Source organism: Vicugna pacos, chromosome 25, assembly GCF_048564905.1.
Source record: "Vicugna pacos chromosome 25, VicPac4, whole genome shotgun sequence".
NCBI classification, from domain to species: domain Eukaryota; kingdom Metazoa; phylum Chordata; class Mammalia; order Artiodactyla; family Camelidae; genus Vicugna; species Vicugna pacos.
The window spans coordinates 40,137,818-40,158,727 of NC_133011.1; the positions used below are offsets into that span (position 1 = coordinate 40,137,818).

The following is a 20,910-nucleotide window of genomic DNA, read 5'->3' on the forward strand; positions in this document are numbered from 1 at the left end:
GATGGCCTCTGATTTGTAGGAGATCCTCACGCCAAGTTACTGATCTTCTTTCACCCATAAACGTGTTCCACGCATTGCTCTTTTATTGGAAAATATGTCAGATTATACACAGTACACCAAAGTCCCGGTGGCCTAAAATATTTCACAAAAAATAGAAAACTTGAAGAGAACTGAGTGTCAGATTCTTGGTAGCCATAAGGAGAAATAATACAAAGATTTAAGTACACAAAACGTAAAGACTTCAAAATAAAAAGTCCAAAGCAAGTACAGAATTCTGCTGACAAGTCAGAGACGGGAGAAAACGCTGAGAAGGCTGGTGTCAGGGTGAGGGGTCCCCAAAGGTCATTCTGGTCTATGAAGCCACTTCCAAGAGGGGCAGACCGCCCATGGGTCCCAGCGGGCCGTGTGCTACTCCTGCTTCTTGGGCAAAAATGCACGTTCCAGGGGTCCTCCCCAGGGAGAGGGCCCTAGAGCTGCCCTCCTGGGTCAATGGCAGCTGACCGCAGGAAAGGGCAGAATGATACTCAGGACACGTCACTGGAGAAGGTGGGAAAGCAAACTGTACGTTTTGGAAAGAGTTCCCTCAAAACCCCAGGTTACTGGAGGACGTGGCAATCAGACTTGTACTGTGATACACAGACGGCCTTTCCCAGCATGCATCTCTGTACATTGAAGTTAACTGATCTCTTGTTCTCATTCTGACTGGAACAGGACTGTTTCTTACTCTTAGTTCTTCCACACGGGTAGGACTTATGCCTGAGGAGTGGCTCCGAGCAGCATCCAGTCAGATGCCAGCTGTGGACTCGGTCAGCAAAGGTGGGCACTTCCCTGTGAGGTCATCTCTGGTGTGAAACATACAGAGGAGAGAACAAGCGTCCGTCTGCACTGCAGTGCAGTGCTGTGGACTTAGAGCTCCATACGCTACTGCTTAATGTTACCTAAGAAGCTGATAATGTTCTCCATAGAGAGAAAAAAAAACTCAGGAAAATTATGAAAAAACCAGGTCCATCACAGCATATGACAATGGGTATGAGACTCTTGGAACTAGGGGTAAAAAAGTGAAATAAAACTTTCAAACATAGGGATAGAAAGGTTAGAAATAGGAACTCTTTTCAGTAACATTTTTGGGAAACACCATAATGTCTCAAGGCACCTGGTCGGTGCAGCAGCTCTGAGGCCCAGTGTCTGAGTGTGCCGGCCCTTCCTGTGTGCACGTGGGCCCAGAAGCCTGCACATCCCACGGCTATGCGCACAGGGTCTGCAGGTCATGATGAGTTTTGAGAAAAAGACCCATTTTTGATTTAAATTTTCATGCGTAAGTTAGGACATCCCTCTGATCCTGAATAAAGTTAAAGCACCAGGTAAAGAGCTAAGTTTACATCACTTTGCACTGATTAATCTTGACACTTTCCCCCTTTTTCATACAAAACAAGTGGTTCCACACACACTTAGGATTTCTAGCCGTATTACATGACATGTGGTGACAATCTTTTTTTTATGTCATCTTATCCACACAGCACTTCAGTGTTTAACATAACACTGAAAATAGGCCCACGTTCTAACTTTAGGTCCAATAATTCTAACAGTCATAATGTCCTAAGGAAAAAAACTCTGAGGTGTAAGGAAGTTGTGTTGTGACAGCCATCCGTATGCCTTAACTTCCTGTAGTTTCTCACTTCCAGTTAAGTAATGCTGAACAGTGAACTGTAGCTGTCTTAACCAAAACTGGCTACCAAGGGGTGACTACTCTGTAGTGCAGCTTCAGGATGTTGAAAAACACAAGAGGCACCCCCTCAAGCTTCCGCAGAGACAACAGGGCCAGTGCTTCCCCAGCCTGAGCCTCTGCGACACCGACTCACCCAAGAACGGCTTCCTCGGGAGGGGCTGGGGGCTCCGGGCCGGGGCCGGGCTTCTGAGTGGGCCCCTCAGGTGGCCGAGCTCACAGCTTCTGGTGCACCTTCTGGTGCTGGATCAGGTGCCCGTGCTGGTTGAAGGCGCGCCCGCACTCCCCGCACTCGTAGGGCCTCTCGCCCGTGTGGATGCGCTGGTGCTGGACCAGCACGGAGTACTGGCTGAAGGCCTTGCCGCAGCGGCTGCACTCGTAGGGCCTCTCGCCCGTGTGGGTCCGCAGGTGCACGATCAGCGTGGCCTTCAGGCTGAAAGTCTTGCCGCACTGCGCGCAGCGGAAGGGCCTCTCGCCCGTGTGGATCCTCTCGTGCTGAACCAGGGACCTGCGGGCGCTGAAGGCGTGTCCGCACTCGCTGCACACGTAGGGCTTCTCGCCGGTGTGCACGCGCTGGTGCTGCGTCAGGTGGGAGTGCTGCACGAAGGCCTTGCCGCACGCGTAGCAGCCGTAGGGCTTCTCCTCGGTGTGGATTCGCTCGTGGTTCATGAGGGTGGAGCGGTGGCTGAAGGCCTTGCCGCACTGGCCACACTCATAGGGCTTCTCCCCACTGTGCACGTTGTGGTGTTGGATGAGGACGGAGCGGTCGCTGAAGGCGCGGCCGCACTCACTGCAGGTGTAGGGCTTCTCCCCGGTGTGGACCCGCTGGTGCTGGAGGAGCGTCCTCTTCACGCTGAAGGCGCGGCCACATTCCCCACACTCGTGCGGCTTCTCCCCGGTGTGCACGCGCTGGTGGCTCCGCAGGACGGTGCTGTGGTTGAAGGCCTTGCCGCACAGTGCGCACACGTAGGGCCTCTCGCCTGTGTGGATGCGCTGGTGCTGGATGAGGTGCGAGAGCTGAGTGAAGGCCTTGCCACACTCAAGACACTCGTGCGGCTTCTCACCCGTGTGGATCTTGTGGTGCTGGGCAAGGTCCGAGCTCACCCGGAAGGCCTTTCCGCACTCGTCACACTCGTACGGCTTCTCGCCCGTATGGATCCTCCGGTGCTTGCTGAGCACGGAGCTCTGGCTGAAGGCCTTGCCACACACACCACACACGTAGGGCTTCTCCCCGGTGTGGGTCCTCTGATGCTGGAGGAGGTGGGAGCTCCGACCAAAGCACTTGCCGCACTCCACGCACCTGTAGGGCCTTGGGGCCTGGCCTTCGGGGGGCGCGGCAGGGCCAGGGCTCGGGCAGAGGCTCTGCTCAGGTTTGCAACCTCCCTCCTCCGCCCACTTGGCTGGGGCTTGCCCCACAATCGCTGACGTTTCCTCTGGGGTGAGCGGCCTCAGGCGCAAGTCTCCATCTTGGTTCTGCTCCTTGTTTTCACATCCTGGGATGATAAAACCACAATGAATGCGTTAACCCTGCTCAAAACTGCAGAGTAAGTCAACCCTGAAGGTGCTTCGCTGGACAGGGTGGCCGGTAGGGCTGTGGCTCGAGTGCTCACAGCCAAGAAGCCACCAGCTGGTCTGAGACTGTCCCGTGAGGTGCATGCGCGGTCGCAGCAGCGGCCTCAGCCCACACCCAGGACTGTGGGGGGAGCTGTTGGGGAACCACATGAGCTCCTGCGTGCACATCCAGCAGACGCACACGGCAGGACTGTGACACACGGGAGACCCTTCCACCTGAGCCTGGCGGGTAAGGCTTTTGCCCTGGAATTCTGCGCTAGGAGGCACACCAAGCGACAGCCAGTCCATTTCACCCAGTCCTGCTTTACCTGTGATGAGGGTATTTCCAAGTCCCATCAGCCTTCCTGGTGCTTTCTTTAATGGTAACAGCATTACTAAACTAGAAGCTTCACTTTTTAATTCACTCAGAATTTGGTTTGAGAAGACAGGTGCTGTATAGTGGGCTTCCTCAAACCCAAACACGGACCCGTGAGAAACAGTGGGCTCAGACTCAAAGCAGTACCCCACCAAGCACGGGGCCTTCTAGGACAGACGTTTTGAGTGTTTGGAGAGATTTGTGCCAAGGCAGTCGGCGAATAAAACGTGCTCGATTTGTCCTGCGAGTCTCCTGACCTGGAGGGACCAAGACATACCAGACACTAACCCTCCTGCAAAGGAATGGAGGTGGCCAGCCCGCAGCAAACCCCCTCCAAGGGTCACCTTGGAAGAGGCAGGAGCAGGGGTGGGAGACCTCCCCAGGGTCCCTTCCAGAAGTGACACTGAAGACAAAGGGCCCACCCCAAACTTCAGCTGCCCCTGAGCTCTCCAGGGCTCAGGTGGGTGACCTGCCCGCAGCCAGGCCTCTCCATCTGGATGGCCCACCAACACATCCAAGTCAAAAGTCCAGAACAGAACCTCGCTCTTCCCTCCTCCTGTGGCCGGGGGCCTCCAGGACCCATGTCTCCCGACTCCGTATCCTACTCTTCCAACATCAGTGCCCAAACCTGTGTTCCTGTTGCCAACCAGGTACCATCTTCTGCCCCAGCACTGCCTCCTCATCCGGGCCCGAGGGCTCCTCACTGTGGCCATCAGAAGCACGCAACCCCAATCTAGCAAAGTCTTGTGACCGCACGGGCCAGTCCAGTCGTCACCATGTTGTGTAAAACGATGTGTATCAGTCGATCACTTTGTTAACGGCGTCCCCCCCAGGAGATGGAGGGAGCATCTCTTCCAGCAAAGCCAGATAATCCACAAAATCTCAACTTTCCTGAATCTATCACACAGAAGTGAGGTCACATACAGCACGAAGACAGGCCCATGGTGGCTGTGGCTGCAGGGAGGGGTAAGAATCCAGCTTAAACACCCAAGGAATTGTTGACAAACCCCTGGCAGCTGCAGACACAGGGCTCGTCCTCATGGGCTCCCCTGGGGGTACAGGTCTGGAAGAGGGGGGAACCCTTCTTTCTGGAACAGAAGCCGAGAGTCACTGGAGGCGTCTCCCCACTCCTGAGGACAGATGAAATCGTGGCTGGGGGAGGGAGAAGACAACCCTCTGCTCCGGGGATGGGGGAGACAACCACAGGCCCAGTCAGAAACATCCTTCAGCTGGGGAATGGCTGAGACTGAGGAGCCAGGACAGCAGAGCATCCCCTGGTTGCACTTCCCCAAGTCTAGCAAGCACTGACGTATAGAAGCACACAGGAGGTTGGGTGTCCTCACTCCACAGACAGGAAGTTCCAGACCCACAGCTTACGTCTTCCACTACCGTCCCACAAAAGATCGGTGACCCTCAATACGCATGTACACACGGTCAAGAGACTGAGCAATAGTACAACCAGGCCAGGAGGGGGCCCATGTGTTGGAACAACCTGCACGGTCACACAGGGAAGAGCAGCGGAGAGGAGCCTCCGCGAGGAAGGGTCCGATGGAGCAGTGGGGCAGAGGGTGCCTCCGACATGCTCATCCTCCAGTAGACTCAACCTGACTAAGGACACAACCAGGGAGCCTGAAGTACTTCGACTGAAGGGGGAAAAGTGAGTAATAAACAATGAACAACAGCGGGCCGGGCACCCCAGAGCTGTGGGCCAACACCAAGGAGCCCAACTGGCATGTGGTGGGATCCCAGGAGGGTCAGAACAGGGAAGCAAAGATACCTGAGAAAAAAATGGCTGAGGTTTTTCTAAAAACAGTGGGAGAAACCAAAACACAGATCCAAGAAGTTCAGAGAAAGGCGAACATGTTTCCTATTCAAACTGCTAAAAACCAACACAAAAGAAAATCTTAGTGGCAGCTAGAGGGGAAAAAGCCACACAAGACACAGGAGCCAAGTAAGAATCAGAGCAGATGCATCACCCAAATCACTGAGTCAGAAGACTAGCTGTGCTGAAAGGGAAAACCTGCTAGCTTACAGCCCCATACCCAGCAAACATTCCTTTCAGAAAAGAAAGACAATTTTTTGGAAAGAAAACCCAATGGAGAGAATTCATAACCATCAAATCCACCCTAAAGTAATGTTAAAGGAAGTTCTTCATGGGGAAGAAATACACGTGACAGAAACTTGAATTTGCACAAAGTGAAGATTTTTGGAAATGGTTAAAGTGAAGGTAAATGTGAAAGACTGAAAAAGTTTTCTAAATCACTCTAAAAAGACAACTGTCTAAAGCAAAAACAGTAGTTACACATTGTGGGTTTACAGCATATGTAAGCCATAAAACCTATGACAGTATCAAAAACATTATAGACGGAGGTACAGGGAAGTTGTCAGATCGAATGTTTGTCCTCCCGAATTTGCACTCTGAAGGCCTAACCACCCCCGGCCCCACCCCCGTGTGGTGGCATTTGGAGGCGGGGCCTCTGGGAGGGATGAGGCCTCGTTGAGTTGTCAGATGGGGCCCTGTGACGGGCTCAATGCCCTTCGAAGACACCAGAATGGGAAGGCGCCTGACTGGACTTCAGCCTCCGGGCCTGTGAGACGTGAGCTTTCTCTCTGCGGCTAAGCCCCCAGTCACTGGCGTTTGGTCCTGGCAGCCGGAGCAGGCCCGTACGGAGGCAGGTCGTGAAGTCCCACACGGCCGTGCGGCGGTGGGCTGCCAAGAGATGGACACTGACCCCAGAGAAGCCGCTAAACATCGTTGTTCCTTCTTCCCTCTTCTTTCTCCTTTTAAAAAAAGTTGTTAGGTATTTCTCACGATTCTGCCGCGTCTCCTGTGCTGGCCTCTCGGCGATGGCCCTGTCATTCCAGCGCGGCTCAGCGTCCCCGCCGCAGCCTCGGTCGGCGTCAGCTGGCCTGTGCTTCTCTGTGCAGGGTCTCATGTCTGGCTGCTTCTCAAAGGTTCTTTGTCACTCGTTTTCAACAATTTGATTATGATGTGGTTTGGTATACTTTCATTCGTATTTATTATGCGCAGGATTCACTGAGCTTCCTAGACTCGTGGGTGTATAGTTTCATCAGATCTGGGAAGATTTCAACTGTCACCTCCTCCAATATTTTTCTGACCCTCCCACTCAGTCATATATAACAGGATTTTTCATGTTGTCTCACAGCTCACTGACACTCTATTTAATAGTCTTTTTGAGCCTTTCTTCTGTTTCCTTTTTAATTTAGTAATTAGGTGTGGTATTTATTATTTATTTTTAGAGGAGGTGCTGAGGATTGAACCCAGGACCTCGTGCATGCCAGGCATGCGCTCTATCCCTGAGCTGTATGCCCTCCACCGGTTCCTTTTCAGTATTTTCCATGACTTTGTTTTCAGGTTCACCAATCTTTTCTTCTGCAATGTTTAATCTGCCACTGATTTTATCCAGTGAATTCTTCATCTCAGACACTGTCATTTTCATCTCCAGAAATTCATTGGGATCCTTAAGAAATCTTCCATGCTCCACCTAACATGCTCAGTGTCTGCTCTGCCCCTTGAACGCACGGAACATCTTTTCGTTTTAACGCCCTTGTCTTCAAGCCCTGTAGTCCCTGTCACTTCTGGTTTCACTCGCCTTTTTTCTTCTCACTGTGGGTGTGTTGTCTTGCTCCTTTGCACGTCTGGTGTTTGTATGAGGTGCTGGGCATCATGGATTTCTCTGTCCCCGGTGCTGGGTATTTCTAGGTCTGGCCAGAGCAGTGTTTGAGGCCCTTCCCGAACTCGTGAGGGCAGCCCTCCTCAGCACCCTCAGTGGTGGTGCCCTGAGTCAGAGGAGCTCTGCTGCTGCTGGGAAGCAGGCTGTACCCAGCCTTGTGTGAGCACCCGGCACTCATGAGCTTACCCTTCTGCACAGCCACAGTTCCCCACGGCGCGGCTAGGTTCTCCACTCAGGGTATCTCCAGGGTGAAATAAGGTATCAGCCAGTCTGAAATCTCCTGTGGAGACTCAGGGCATAAATCCACTTCTAGGGTCATTTTTATTGCTGGCAGTGTTCCATGGAGCTGCAGGACCAAGGGGACTGTCTCCTTGTGGAAGTCAGCATGGCCACGTCAGCTCCCGCCTCCTGCATGCATCTTCAAGGCAGCCGTGGCGCATCAGGGCCTTCTCATTCTTTGAGTTTGACTCTTCTCTGACCTCTAGACCCAGATTTAGAAGGTTCTCCATTCCGTAAAGCCAACAGTACCATTGAACACAACCTATTCATAAGAGGAAAACCCATAATCCAGTCCTAGGGATTTTTGCAGGGCATGCACACCACAGCACAGGGGTCTTGGAGGTGCCTTGGTCAGCTCAAGTGTCTGACAAAACACCACAGACTGAGGAGCCAGAACAGCAGGTGGCAGGGAAGTTCACAATTAAGGTGCTGGCAAGGAAGATTTCATCCTGAGAACTCTTGGCTTGTGGGTGGCCACCATCTTCTCTTGTGTGTGCCAAGACACAGAACTCCGGTCTCTTCTTACAAGGACATTAATTCTTTCAAGTTAGGGCTTAACCCTTACGACCTCATTTAGCCTTAATTACTTCCCTGAAGGCCCTGTCTCCAATACATTCATGCTGGGTCCAGGGCTTCCGCACACGAATGGGGCCCTTCACAAGAACCACACTTGATGCTGGCTGCCACAGCTTCAACTCCCTCCAGTTCCCTCAGGCAGCGCTTCCCTGGCCTTGGACTGCTTCCTTGCACATGTATGCTACCTGTACATGGCTGAGGATGTGGGGGACTCATATCTGCAGAATTCTCTTTGTCAAACTGACCCCTCTCTGTTACTCCTCTGTGAGAACTCCAGCCACCTCAGCATCCCTGGACGCCTAGCCAGGCCTCCCTAACCTGGGGAGGCTGGGCTTGCCGGGTTCCCCTCCCTGCTCTGCGACCTTCTCCAGGCTGTGAGAAGGGCGCACCTTTGTTTTCTGCCTCCCAGGGACTCCTTTCCTTCACTGACTGACTTCCACCGAGACACTGACGTCACACATCCTGAGAGGTGCGGTTTCATGTATCTTGTTCAGTGTTGCAGTTGTTTCAACTGGAGGGTAACTCTGGTCCCTCTTACCTCCCCTTGAACGGAAGTGGAAAACCCCCTGCTGCTTCTTTTTTAAAGCAGTTTAATCTTAGAACCCTGTGTCTCTATATCAGAATTTAGTTAGGCGTATTTCTGAGATTTCTATAATTCCAAGGTCCCTGGGTCTTCACAGCCTTCCCCTCTCAACATCGTGTTTCTGGGAGTCACTCTGTCCTCCTGCAGCAGTTACCCAACCATGTCCACTGCAGATGCTCTGTCATGTGTCTTTGTGTCTGTCTGTCTATCCTGCTGCTGGTGGGCACTTGGGTTGCTCCCAGCGTCTTCACCTGAAGCCTCTGTGAAGACTCCTGTGCTGTCACATGTGTCCTCCTCACACAGGAATGTCTGACAGGGGGGTTCATACTCAGCCTCACCAGCTGATGCAAACTGCTTTCCAAGGTGAGTGTGTGCCTCCCCACCCCCCATTAGCTGCTCCACACCCTCGCCCACCTGGGTGTCGTCAAATCTTTCCATTCTGCTCTGTTCTGAAGGTGTGACACAGTATATCACGGTGGTCTTGACATCCACTTTACTGACAGGTAATGAAGGATGAGTAGTTTCATGTTTACTGGCCCTTTGGTATTTCTCTCCTATCAGAACTTGTTCAAAGCAATTACATGGAGAATAAACACAAGCCACTAAAAAACCAGTGGATCATAAGCCAGAAAGAAAGAAAAATGCCATGGTATCACTTATATATGAAATCATAAAAAAAAAGGACACAAAGGATCTGCTTATTATTTATAACTTAGATGACTGAATTCCTGAATATGTGTAAGCACATGTGACTATCCTTTATGACTGGATTGCTGCATTCTGCTGATTCTTATTTTGTGGTTGGCTGTACTCCTTCGATAACTATGTTTAAAAAGCTAAAGCTCTAAACTGTTCTTAGAAACAATGAACAGTACAAACATGTAAACTTAAAAATATATGTGCAACATATTGTATATATGTATTTACACATGATATACTGTATACATGAAAATTGTAACAATTCTACCTAATAAAACTGAAAAAAGGAAAAAGAAAATGGGTAAATGATGAAATCAGAGGAAATTAAAAAATACCTCAAGAGAAACAATGAAAACACAACCATACATCACCTATGGGACGCAGCAAAACCAGTTCTAAGAGGCAAGATCACAGCCATACAAGCCTTCATCAAAACACAAGACAAATGCCAAATAAACAACTTAACCTGCCACCTGAAAGAACTAGAAAAAGATAAACAAACAAAACCTATAGCAGAAGGAAGGAAATAATGAAGATCAGTATAAACACACAATGGCATATTACTCAGTCATAGAAGAGAATGAAATAATGCCATCTGCAGCAACATGGGTGGACCTAGAGATTATCATACAAGTGTAGTAAGTCAGAGAAAGACAAATGTCACATATCACTGTTTATATGTGGGATCTAAAAAATAGAATAAATGATCTGATTTATAAAACAGAAAAAGACTCACAGACATAGAAACAAACTTACGGTTACTAGCGGGGAAAAGGGGGAGGATAGATTAGGAGTTTGGGACTAACAGATACACACCACTAAATATAAAATAGATAAACAAGGATCTACTGTGTAACACAGGTAACTACATTCAATGTCTTGAAATAAACTATAATGGGAAAGAACTAAAAAAAAATACACCTGAATCACTTTACCTGAAACTAACACAATATTGTGAGTCAACTACATATCAATTAAAAGAAAAAAGAACTTGTTTATGTTTTGCCCACTGGTCTTATTGGGCATTTCTTCAACTTTTATTCTCTTCAGAGGAATGATTTATTCAGTGTGTACTGAACTGATAAATGGTAATAGCATTTAATAGGTTCTTCATTTAAAAAAATCTGAATTCACTGCCATCTGTATAATAAGACTTTTATGTATTTTTCAAAAGTTACACTATGTGTTTTTTAAAATAGTATACAAGTTTTGGCTCTTTGGTTTTTGACTTACAAGCCTCATCTTCACTGAATAAAGCCAGCAGATCAAAGAAATAATTGCTCATTTGCGTTGAAAAGTATCAAGTCTAACATTTAAAGCTTCCTGAACGGGTGGCTTCTGGCCTGATGCCAAAGTAACGAGATGAGGAAGATGACTGTGACACGGGAAAATAAATTAACTGCACAGCGATCACTCCCTCAGTCACCCACAGCAGACAGACTCAGGCTGCCCAAGAGCCGGGACAGGCGCCTTCTGCCCTCACTCTCAGATGCTGTTTCAAGCACAGAGTAGGGAGGAATGTTCTGAGTGTGACAAGACAATACAATTCCACTGAAACACATTTTGAATTAAAAAACCCTCCCTGATGTTTTGTGGAAACTGTGCTGTGTGAGAACACACGCTCTGCCTCAGACCACCGTGGGAATCTACATTCTGGTGGCCTACAAGCACCTTCAAAAGACTGTACTGGATGAAAAAGCAGCTCAAACGTACACTCACCCCATGGACAGGACGAACTGTCTTGATGCACACAAGCCGTCATGTGGTCACACGTGAGGCCGCCTGTGAAAGGAACAGAGTTGAAGGGACAACAAACACTTCTCCATTATTTGCTATTATAAGACAGTACAATTCTGAGTGAGAAACACAGGGCCCGGCAGGGGCACACGCTCCTCTGTCAGAGCCCTGGGGCCCCAGGCTGCAGCAGATAGCCCTGCCCTGGGCACACCATCTCTCAGAACCCCTCCTCTGAGGCTGCGGGTGGGGTTGGCTGGGATGGGGGTACCAGGTTCTTCTGTGCAGAAGCTTCTCCTCTCCAACCTGCCACACTCTGGGGGAAATCTGTCTCTTTGGCATCAAACCCGAAGGCACTCATCTAAGATCTCCGTCAGGTGGGACTGCAGCTGCCACCAGGGAGCCCGGGTCTGGTGGGCAGCAGCTGTCTTCCCACTGCGGCTGCAGTCAGCAAGCGGTTTGGAGTTCTGCACAAGATTTCAGGTTTCCTCGACACGATGCTGTGTCTTTCCCTAAGTTCACTGGAAAACTGAATTCCTCTGGGGCCAGCACACTCACTGCTCCTCTGAGGATACCTGACCTCCAAGGTCATTAAGGGGCGGGCTGTCTGTAACACCTGGTGCCCCTCCACACAGTCCTCAGAAACAAGGGGGGAAGTGCCACGCCGGGACCCTGAAGCCAGGCAGAAACATCCTGAGGGGCCACATCTGGCAGGACAGGCTAGCTGAGGCTTCCTGAGACTCAGATGCCCCTTCCTTCACTGGACGCCTCTGTTTCAGGAACTGCTGGCGGCCACCTTCCCTTCCACACTGTCCTCCATGAAAGTCTGGACATCTTCTGTTAGATTAATCACTAGGTATGTCCCATCTCTGGTGCTGCAGTAAATGTTATCTCTTAAAAAGTCACACCTTCTAAAAAAAACACTTTTTCTCTTGTTTTTGTACCTTTAGGAGATGAGGGATGTTGACTAAACTTACTGTGGTCGTTATTTCACGGTGTACGTAAAGTCAAATCATTATGCCACACTCCTTAAACATGTGGTCCGTATGTCAACTGTATCCCAGTAAGATGGTGGGGGGGGGGGAGAAAAAAAACACACCTTTGCTGCTGATGAACAGAGTTGAAACTGATTTTGTCCCTGTAAATTCTCTCCTGCGAATTCTGATCAATCCTCTTGCAACTAGACACTCCCATGAACTACAAGCAGCACTTTTCTTCCTTCTTTCCAATTCTTACAGCTTTAAGTTTTGCTGTGTGTTTGTGTGTCTTGCCTCATACTCAGTGGGACCCCAGCAAAGGCCGTGTGGCTGGGGTGTGTGCTCCCTTGTCTTGTTCCTCATCTCAGACGGCCTGCTTCAGCTTTCCTTCCTTCTATCCTAACTTAACCAGGCATCCCTCAAAATCTGAACGTCCCATAAGAACAGGGCCTCGCAGGGGCATAATCACCACGTGCACTCCCCCTGCCCAGCATGCTGCCCCTCCACGCTCACCCCTGCACTGGGCCTTGGCCTGGCCCGGCCCAAGTGGAAGCCCCTGGTCCCCCACCAGCACCCACAGGTGCTGGGACCTGCTCAGCCCTCAGAGAAGGAAGGCTGGCTTCTCACACTCACCTGAGTGCTCGCTGCCCAGGCCCCTGTGCTCTTCTGCCCCCTGCCTGTCCAGGACCCACGGCTCTTCTCCTCGCTCCAGCTGGGAGATCACCCTGGGCTTGGATCCTGGAAGTCCTGCTCATACACAACAGCTGTGAGCACCCTCACCCTCCCACGTGGCCTGCAGGCATGAGACATGGCCCCACCCCGGGAGACCCGCTGCCCCCAGGGCCGAGCACAGACACAGATGAGGCCTGCTGAGGGGCCTTACCCAGGGAGACCACGTTCCCGTAGGTTTCCATCATCACATGTCGGTAGAGGCCCCTCTGAGCAGGGCCCAGGCGATCCCACTCCTCCTGGGAGAGGAGCACAGCCACGTCCTCGAAGGTCACCTTGGCCTGGAAGGACAGGGGCTGCTGCGGGTCGGACTGAGTCTCCACATCCGAGTCGAAGTGGGTGTGAGCAACGTGGGGTATGGGGAGACACCCTGGGACACAATGAGGGGGTCGTAAGGGGCCACAGAGTTCATGGGAGCAGTGGTGTGCAGGCTGCCAGCAGGAGTAGGGGGAGGACCAGGTCCTGCCCAGGCCACAGGGGCAGCTCACCTGGGGTCCCGCCAGTGGCGGCAGGAGCCCGGCCGCTGCCATCACCTGGTCCCCTCGGGTCTTCGAGGAAGACGGAAATTGGAGGAGACTGTGGGACTGAAGAAGAGAAGGGAGCACGTGAGGGGCCCAGCCTTTCCACCCACAGAGCGACATGGATAGACAGACCCAGGTGCTATGGCCCTGGGCCCAGGAAGGTCCCACCTCTGAGATGCTGGAGGATGCTATGCACCCCAGGGCTCTGGCCACAAGGCTTTGCTCTCCATACCCCTGGGGTCCTTGTGGTCAGCTGGTTGCCCTGCCACTGGGGAATCATCTGCCCAGCTCACCAGGCCTGGCCCACAAGACACACAAAGGCTTCTGTGGGAGCATCCACCAGGGCTTTGAGAAGCCAAGCTGTCACGTGGTCTGGTCTGGTGTGGGTGTGGGCCACGGGCCAGGCTGCCGCCAGAGACGGCCCCCAGTGAGAAGCTGGAGGCCTGCACTCCTGTGGGGACCCCACCCAGGCCTTGTACACTCAGCTTCAGCACAAGGCTCCTGTGGGCATGCCAGTGCACGGCCATGCCTGGCCTTGCCCCAGTGGCCCTGGTGCGCCCACGGGGCAGAGGCTGTCAGCCTGGGGGCGGCTCTGGTGGTGCAGCTGATGCACGAGATGCAGTGGGTTCTGGTGGATGAGCCCAGAGTGGTGGGCGGGTTCTGGGGGACACATCAGGACAAGTTAAGCTTGTGTCCATCACACCTGAACTGTCAGACAAAAGGGGGGACCAAGAGCTCTGCTGGCAGGGTAAAGGGGCTGACATCTTCTGGAGGCCGAGGGGGGTTGCAAGAGGGACACGGAAGCCCAGCGGGCAGATCACTCACGAAAGAGCAACACAAGGCTGAGCTCAACCTCCACACGTGGGCCCCTCAACAAACAGGACAGACACTTCACCTCACACCGAGGGTCGCCTGCAAGCAGAAGTCACGGAGCTATCACCCCATTTTTTTGGTGAACAGCAGGTGCATGAGTATGTTTACATAGATAACCTTCAGAAAGACACATGCTGAACTCCAAACTGTGACCGCCTCTGTGGGACAGGAGGCTCTGGTGAGAGGCTGGCCCTCACTGCCCCATCCCTCGTTCACCAAAAACACCCATTCCCTCCAAATTTGTGTGTGTGTTTCTGTGTGTGTAAGTGCAACACAACTCTAATTAGAATTCCAATAGAAGCCTTCTGAAGTGAATAAAACTACCTTAGAATTCACCTGAAAATGTGACGCTGGGTGACAGGCAAGAATGGAATTTGAAACAACAGGGAATGGTCCGTGTGGCCAGGTGTCGGAACCTGCCGTAGAGAAGCCAGCATCCCCTGACCTCCCGGCGGCTAACCCATCCCCACAGCTTGAGGGCAGCACCACCCCTCCTGCCTCTCCATCCCCTCCAGTCTCCCTGTCCCCTCCCCGCAACCCCATGTCCCACCCCCAACTGTGTCCCCTCCTGGGTCTCCCAGACCTGCCTTTCCTTGTGCTCAGTCATCCTCCCCATGGCTTTGTGCAGCTGCCTCCCGTGTGGCCTCCTTCCCCTCCACCCCAAGCGGCCCTGGTAAGTCTTGTATGACCTCATGCAGCTAAATTCTTGTCTACTGCTAGCAGTGGGGACAGTGGGTCACCTTGCCCTCCAGCAACTCAGTCACCACTAGGTCTCCTGCGCACTGCCCTCTCCGTGGGGGCCTCTGTCCTCCTCATCTGCATGAGGCACTGACCTTCGTGAACAATCCAGCTTGGTGCCCTGGGAACCTGGCAGAGATAGGCAGCCATCTGCACCATGGCCTGACAACACCTGGGCCAGGGTCAGACAAAGAACACCAAGAGGAATCCCATTCAGGGCCTCCTCAAGGGGTGCTGGCGGCTAGTACAGCTGGTCCAGGAGGTGTTGGCTCATGCGGCCACGAGGCGTGGGCCAGGCCGGCTCCTGCTGCCTCCTGACTCAGTGTCTGTGCACCTGAGCTGCCTCCTGCTCCACATTCACTACATACAGGGCACTGGGAGTGGCCATCATACAGCCTGGATGTTCAGTGAGTCCAGGGGCTCCTTTTTTGGTGCTGAGCTGGCAATCCTGTCCTCCAACTGGACATCTCCACATGGACGTCCTCTAGTACCTCAGACACTTAGCACCCAGCAACGAGCCCCACTTCGGCCCCAGCTGGTCTGCACACCTGCATCCAATCCCCATCCTGAAGGAGACTTCCTCCTCGCCGTTCACACCCCAGTCCTGATCCAGCCTCTGTGTGCGCCAAGGACCTGGCCCCATGGCAGAGTGGTCCTGCCCGGCCCCACCGAGGGAACATAGTGACTGTCCTCCAGCCCCTGCCCAGGCCTCCCCTCTGCTGGGTGGCTCCTGCCCACTGGATGACATCTGGCCATGTCGCCCTCTCGCCGAAGCCCTTCCTGAACCCCCTGGGAGGGCTCTGCCTCACTCAGTTCACAGCAGAGCAGACAGCAGCTCAAAGTTTGCGGAGTAAGTGAATGAAACTAAAGGAGCAGTGAGACCATACATCACATCCTTTAGAGCAGCAGCAATCACCAGGTGAACATCTACTGCAGGACACGCTACCCCCAACACCGGGACAAGTACAAAAAGCACCCAGCCCAGAGATGCCCGCCCACCCACAGCTCAGGGTCAGTCTTCAGATGCAGGATTTTTGTTTTTGGAGATTCCCCAGGAAATAACCCAAACCAAACCGAAACAGATCAACGTCCTCTGCACCAGTGGTCACACTGCAGTGAGACGCTCTGACTCACAGGAACTAAAAACGGGACTGCAGAAACACAACTCAGAATTTACCTTTATTATTACTATTTTGTTTTGTAAGCTAAGCTATAGGAACTTGGCACTCTTGATGGAATTACTGATGATCTTGATGTAAAATCATGCCTGTCCTTCCCAAGACCCAGCCCACAGTGACAGGCTGTGACAGGCACACTCCCAGTCCCCTCCCTCCTCCTCCCTATCCTCACCCCAGGTTTTCCAGCTCCAATGCCCACTGCCTCCTTCTTCATCGCCACGGAGCCCAACGCTCCAGGTGGAAGCACCTTCCAAAGATGCAGTTCTGAACCACCTGAAAGCACAAAGCACAACCCTGCCACCTTCCGAAGCAAATGACCACAGATGTGCATCCAAGCAGCTTTCCTACGCGCCAGCAACACGGAGTCAGGAAACACACAGGAAAAAAGGTTCTGTTCACAGGTGCAACAAGAAACAAGCTTAAAATAAACATGAGAAATGAGACGTTAATTCTGCCCCCGTGTCCACAAAGCCATGCCAAAAGCCAAGAGGGCCAGGACCAGAGGGGCAGAGCAGGGCCACATCTGTAAACACACGGAGACAGGCCAGGCTGTCAAATTTCGAGAAGGTCGGCCAATAAGCAGAACTGGACAATGGTCTAAAAGTGGAATATATGTGTGTTCCTGTATGACTGAAGCACTGTGCTGTGCACCAGAAATTGACACAGCATGGTAAAGTGACTACACCTCATTAAAAACAAAGAAACAAACCAACAAATAAAAGTGGACCTTTGCACAAAGCTCAACCAACCTCCCAGAGAGTTGAGCAAAAACACAGATAAAATTAGATCATTTTCATCCCATAAGCCAAAAGTGGAATGAATCCTTTCAGCTAACGAGTAAGACCTAAATTTTAAAATTACATCATAAAAAGAACTTGAATAAAAGTACAGGTAAATTTTTATCACTTTAGACGGGAAAGGCCTTTCTCAGCAAAATACCAAAAGCAGAAAGCCCGCGGGGTGGGGCACGGATCTGCATGAAAATCCAACCCTTATGCACATCAAAACACCGCGAGTCCCAGGAATGGGCCGGGACAGGAAGAATCTGACACAGGACAACGGTGGTTTTCCAAGTCAATGGAAAGATAGTTTTTCAATAGGTAGAGTGCCAGACATATCAGGATTTAGGGGAAAAACTGCTGCTAGATTCCCAACTCGCCCCCACGCCAGAACAGATTCCAGATGCAGCCACCGTCTCATAAGCACGAGAGGAAAACAGCGGTTTATATTAAAGCCAGTCTTGGAGGGGCCCCGGCTCAGAGCCAAAGGCCTTGAGAGTAACATCTGAGCGTTAAAAACTTGAATTCTTCCGGCTCAAAACGCCCACACCAGAACAAAACACGCCATCCGGGTCACATGCAGCTTGACAAGGACGCACTCAACACCCACGGCCGGACGGGAATGGAGGGCAGGGCTGGAGCGCGGCGGCAGGGCCTAGGCGACGCACGGCGGGCAGAGAACCGGGGCCGCCGGTCCGCCGGTCCACCGGTCCTCCGGCGAGCGGGGGCGCGGGGAGGGCCCGGGGCGGGGGCGAGCGCGCGGGAAGCGCCCGGCCGTGGGGAGGGCGCGCGGCCCCGGGAGGGCGGGCGGAAGGTCCCGGCGCCGCGCTCTCTACTCACCGTCCTCGCCGCAGCCTCTCGCGCGAGGGGCGGCCGCCCGCCCGCAGCCACCCAGACAAAGGGGACGCCCCGCCTCGTCTGCGTGCCCGCCAATCCCGGAGGGCCGCGCCTCCGCCCACACCTCCCACGCCACCAATCCCGGAACGCGACACTTCCCAGTCGGCCCCCGGCCCCACCTTCCCCTCCCGGCTCTTTTTTTCCCGACTGACCGCGGTGCCGCGCTCTCCACCACCGAGAAACGAGGCCGCCATCGCGCCTAGAGAGGCCACACCGCGCTCTGGCCCCCAACACGCCGCACTTCCGGCGACCTCGCGGAAGCTTCCTGCGTAGCCCCGGGACCGCCAAGGTCGGCTGAGTTTGGCCTTAGGACTGGTTTTGTCCAGTTGCCAGTGTTAAAGTAATTAAAGAAGGAGGCCATTAGACTGCGTGGCTCTACTGCCTTGCTAGCTATTTACGGAACCCCCATCTAAGCTCTTCATATCAGGCAACTGCTTAAGCTGTAGCCAATTTCCTTGCGTTGCTTCTGCCTCATGGTTTCAAAGAAGCTGCTCTGTCTCTGGCATCACATCCACACTCCAGGCAGAATGTGAAAAAGCAAAAAACAAAAGCAAATACTTTCTCAGTCAGCTTCACTGTAGAGAGCTGGTTCAGAGCTACACTCGGTGACTCAAAGCTCCCTGGCCTGAAGTGTTACAAGACCAGCTCTAGCTTTTCCAAGGGGAGCTTGGAAAATGTAGCTTTCCATCTGGGAACAGTATCACGCTCAACAAAATCAGGACTCAATCTGTAACGAAGAAGTGGGAACTGGATATTCAGTAGGCAACCAGTTGTGTAGGCCCACAGTTCTCAAAGCATGTGCTTTATTAAATGATCACTAAAGCTTTCATCTCCATTGACGTTTGTGAGTGTACTGTGTGTGGAAAGCCTTCTATGCACAACTGGTTTTTGTCATCACAGAATCCACATGGAGAACTCCTGTATCAAATTTGGAAGGATGAATTTTACCACACACACACACAAAATGAAAACAAAGTAAAAAAAAGACACCCTTCAAACCGGAAAAAAATATTCGTACATCGTTTTACAGCAAAAGGGCACATTTTCTTAAAATATAGATTTTACTCTAATCATTAAGGAAAACTAGACAAATAATATGAACTTTTCAAAGAAAATGAAATACCACTGACTCTCAAACATTACTCACAACACGGGAAATGCAAGTTAAATCTCTCCTGAGCACCTTTCCCACCCTCCTGTCTAGAACGTAAGTGCCAGAGGAAGTCTGCTCATTTTGTTCACTGGCACGTCCCAAGTACCTGTAAGAGTTCCTGGCCAAGAAGCGAACCGACGGATGACCGACACTGGCGAGTGGACACCCTCAAACGCCGCCTCACCTGTCCAGCAATTTCAATCTGCATTATAAAGGGTGACCTTTTTCTCCAGCCACTCCTCTGCTGGGCACTGACCCCACAGGTCTGACTGCGCTTGGGAAACGCCTTCTGTGCGCCCTCCGCCCCCTGCCTCCTGTCCTTTGCTGGCTCCCGGGAGAATGTGAGGAGACTAGGCCTCTGCTGTCCGCACCAGTTGTCCAGTCTCCTGATCTCCTTTATCTGCAGCAGGCAAAGCAAAGAGCTCCTTCCTTTCAAACTCACGTCCTGGTGGGGAAAACACCATAAAGCTGCAAATTAGGTGACTTTGGCAGTCAGTGTGCTGGGAAGGGAAGGAAAACGGAGCAGGCAAGAGGGACAGGAGTCCCTGTTTGAGGACCCACTTTCCCCCTCACTCTTTCCTTTAGCTTCTTTCTATGGAAAATGTCAAAGATGTACAAAAGTAGGGCAAGTTGTACCGTGAAACCTCATTGAAACCTCATGCTCATCACACAGCTGAAACAGTAACTGACCCATCTCTTTTCACCTGTTCTTTATTCAGTTACTCCCCTCCCATCCCACACATGAAGTCATTTTACTTAATAATTACTTCCATATCTGTCTCTGAAAAATAAGGGCCCTTACAAAACTATTATGGAACCGTTATCACACCTAAATGTTGACAATTATCGCTTGTTATCATCAAATATCCAATCAGTGTTCAGATTCTACCATTTTTCTCATACATTAATATTATCTTTTTTTTTTTTTACAATCGGTTTGTGTAAATTCGAATTAAAACTAGGTACACAAATGCACAATGCATTTGGTCGATAGGTTTTTAAAATCTCTTAACCGATAGCCTCCTCCCACCTCTTTTCTTCCACTTTGAAATTTATTCATTAAAGTCAGCATCCTGTATTGTTTCTCACACTTGGGATTTTGCCATTTGCATTCTTGTGGTACCTTTCTGTCCTTAGACAGTGCTGCAAGCTTGTAGAGACTGACTGGGTTAGGTTGGCAGGGGCAAGAACACTTCATAGGCGGGGGCTTGGGTTCGTCCAGTAGCCTCTGCCCGAGTGCAGCCCACTCGGAGTTTGCAGGATGGTGACATTCTGGTTTTGGCGCCCTTCTGCATTGTGCAAACAGTTCTATAAAGACAAACTTCCCCCTGTAAATTGGTTGGTTGCCCTGAAATATGGTCCACAGAGAAAAGGCAAGTAGATGCTTAATTATTGCCTTTATTTATAACTTTCAGAATAATGAATTGGTTTCCTAGCATTCTCCAGAGGTGACCAGTTTGGTACTTTTCTTTTTTCTATTATTAGTTGAACTAAAAAATTTAATAAATATAATGCATTTTAGTTCATTACAGTTTTATCTGTTTGTTTCTTTTGGAGGGGAAAGGTCATCAGGTCTATTTTTTTGGTTTAACAGGGGCACTGGGGATTGAACCCAGGACCTCGTGCATGCTAAGCACATGCTCTACCACTGAGCTACACCCTCCCACCTCGAGTTTTGAAAATTAATACTCATATCATCCCATCTGTGGTCAGTGTGAACTTCTTCAAGTTCGCCCTGAGTCTCTTTGACACAAGCCCTTTGATTATTGATGGCTTCCTCAGTTTCTGATATGACAGGACACCTCAGGCTCAGTTCCCGTAATCCTGGGAGCCCCAGTCCCTCTCAGTA

At 51.5% G+C, this 20,910-nt stretch overlaps 1 protein-coding gene across 8 annotated transcripts; it reads right to left on the reverse strand.

Annotated features, from left to right (window-relative positions):
• Window positions 1-65: 65 nt before the first annotated feature.
• On the reverse strand, window positions 66-17,996 carry ZNF250 (zinc finger protein 250). 8 transcript variants are annotated; one of them, XM_072950092.1, is made up of 6 exons: window positions 17,852-17,996; window positions 13,411-13,506; window positions 13,077-13,218; window positions 12,827-12,940; window positions 11,202-11,264; window positions 66-3,216 (listed from the first exon to the last, which is right to left on the reverse strand). In XM_072950092.1, the coding sequence occupies exons 2-6, from the start codon at window positions 13,450-13,452 to the stop codon at window positions 1,940-1,942; spliced, it is 1,638 nt and encodes a 545-aa protein (XP_072806193.1). In that variant the 5' UTR covers window positions 13,453-13,506; window positions 17,852-17,996; the 3' UTR covers window positions 66-1,939. The 8 variants fall into 8 exon arrangements, with proteins under 8 accessions (XP_072806193.1, XP_015100702.3, XP_072806195.1 ...); XM_015245216.3 differs by having other exon boundaries at window positions 13,077-13,203; window positions 17,852-17,994; XM_072950094.1 differs by having other exon boundaries at window positions 13,077-13,292; window positions 17,852-17,993.
• Between the last annotated feature and the right edge of the window lie 2,914 nt (window positions 17,997-20,910).